Source organism: Penaeus monodon, chromosome 28 (genome assembly GCF_015228065.2).
Source record: "Penaeus monodon isolate SGIC_2016 chromosome 28, NSTDA_Pmon_1, whole genome shotgun sequence".
NCBI lineage: Eukaryota > Metazoa > Arthropoda > Malacostraca > Decapoda > Penaeidae > Penaeus > Penaeus monodon.
This window is the reverse complement of record NC_051413.1, coordinates 18,327,135-18,328,556: the sequence shown is the minus strand read 5'-3', so window position 1 is coordinate 18,328,556 and position 1,422 is coordinate 18,327,135. Positions and strand designations below refer to the sequence as shown.

The 1,422-nt window shown below is 38.8% G+C and overlaps 1 protein-coding gene across 1 annotated transcript; it reads left to right on the top strand.

Annotated features, from left to right (window-relative positions):
• The first annotated feature begins 160 nt into the window (after positions 1-160).
• Positions 161-840, top strand: LOC119590954 (ctenidin-1-like). Its single transcript, XM_037939691.1, has 4 exons — positions 161-189; positions 319-475; positions 588-662; positions 759-840. Exons 1-4 carry the CDS (start codon positions 187-189, stop codon positions 770-772), a joined length of 249 nt encoding a protein of 82 aa, XP_037795619.1. The 5' UTR covers positions 161-186; the 3' UTR covers positions 773-840.
• Positions 841-1,422: the final 582 nt, after the last annotated feature.

Sequence of the window (1,422 nt, the reverse complement as noted above, 5' to 3'; positions counted from 1 at the left end):
ATACTTTCCTCTAATTGTTCCTCGTTCACTGTTATGCGCGCTGCATATTTTCCCCCGTCAGGATTCGTGGAGTGACTCGGCGGAACCCAAGGCCGCCGCCTCCTCGGTTTTCCTGGGCTGAGGGAGTATAAAGCTTCCGCTCCACCGGCGTGTTGGCAGTTGCCTCTCAACGTCTCAACACTCAGTATGGTTGGTCAACATGAGATACTTTTAACCTCTTATATGTTCGTTTTGAGTAAAAAAAAAAAAAATCGAACTTTCGTTGTTGACCTTCCCATAAGTACGATTCAACTTTGATATATCATGATTTTCATTTAGGTCCGCGCACTCTTCACCATCATGGTCCTGGCCCTCGTGGTCACCTTCGCCGCCGCTGGTCACTTCGGTGGAGGTGGATTTGGTGGACGCTTTGGTGGATTTGGTGGTGGAAAATTCGGTGGATTCAGCGGCGGAGGATTCGGGGGTGGATTTGGAGGTAATACTAATTCCTTGAATTTGAAATAACCGAGTATTTGGTACTACGACTGGTGATCATATGAACTTGTATATAAACAGAAGTATTCATATAAAATTTGACATTTCCGCAGGTGGACACAGAGGCTTCGGTGGAGGTTTCGGAGGATTCGGAGGCGGACACGGAGGGTTCGGAGGTGGATTTGGAGGTAAAGTATTGTATTCCACATACACATATTCTTTTCTAAGCTAAAGGTAGTTCGCAATGTTGCTTATTTATTTCATTTGTTTTTCTTATTTTCCAGGATATGGACGGTAAACCATGGCTTCTTACACCTCAACAAATCATATTCCTATATTTCGATAATAAAACTTCTATCAATGAGACTTTAGAGTTTATTTCTTCCTACATCAAGTAACAAATATTAAATAAGATTTATTTTTCCCAGATACAGTTGGAAATATCATGGCTATTTTATCACATTCTAAAACAAACTTATAATGGCTCTTTAGTCCATGTTTCATTTTACTCTACTTTTTACTTTTACTTGTTTTCTTTAAAACCTTTGGCTACGAACGTATTTCACGACTGAGAATTCTATAATTTATTCTCTATTTAAGTAATTTCTTCAATAATCTTCCGAATTACTCATATATAACCGATATGAAAATTAGAAAAGAATAATCATACCAAAAATGAAATAAGCAAATGGATTTAATTTCGACTCCTTACACTCGCATGGACAAACAGGTAGTAATGTGTAAGAACACTTTTAGTTAAATCTGAAGCTCCTTGAAACATCACTAAAACGTTTCAGAAATTACCATATCTGCTAATTCTCACATAACGGAATGGCTTGGAATCTGAATTTCTATAAGAGAGGAAAATAACAGTAAACTGATCGAAAGCTGCGTAGATCACGCTCTCTGGCTCGTTGAATTTAAAACTGCTTTGACGGAGAGGTCGGA

What these genes read in the sequence shown, in the direction of transcription:
- LOC119590954 (XM_037939691.1), top strand. An exon ending in ATTCGGGGGTGGATTTGGAG is followed by an intron (nt 476 to 587) that starts GTAATACTAATT and finishes ACATTTCCGCAG; the next exon opens with GTGGACACAGAGGCTTCGGT.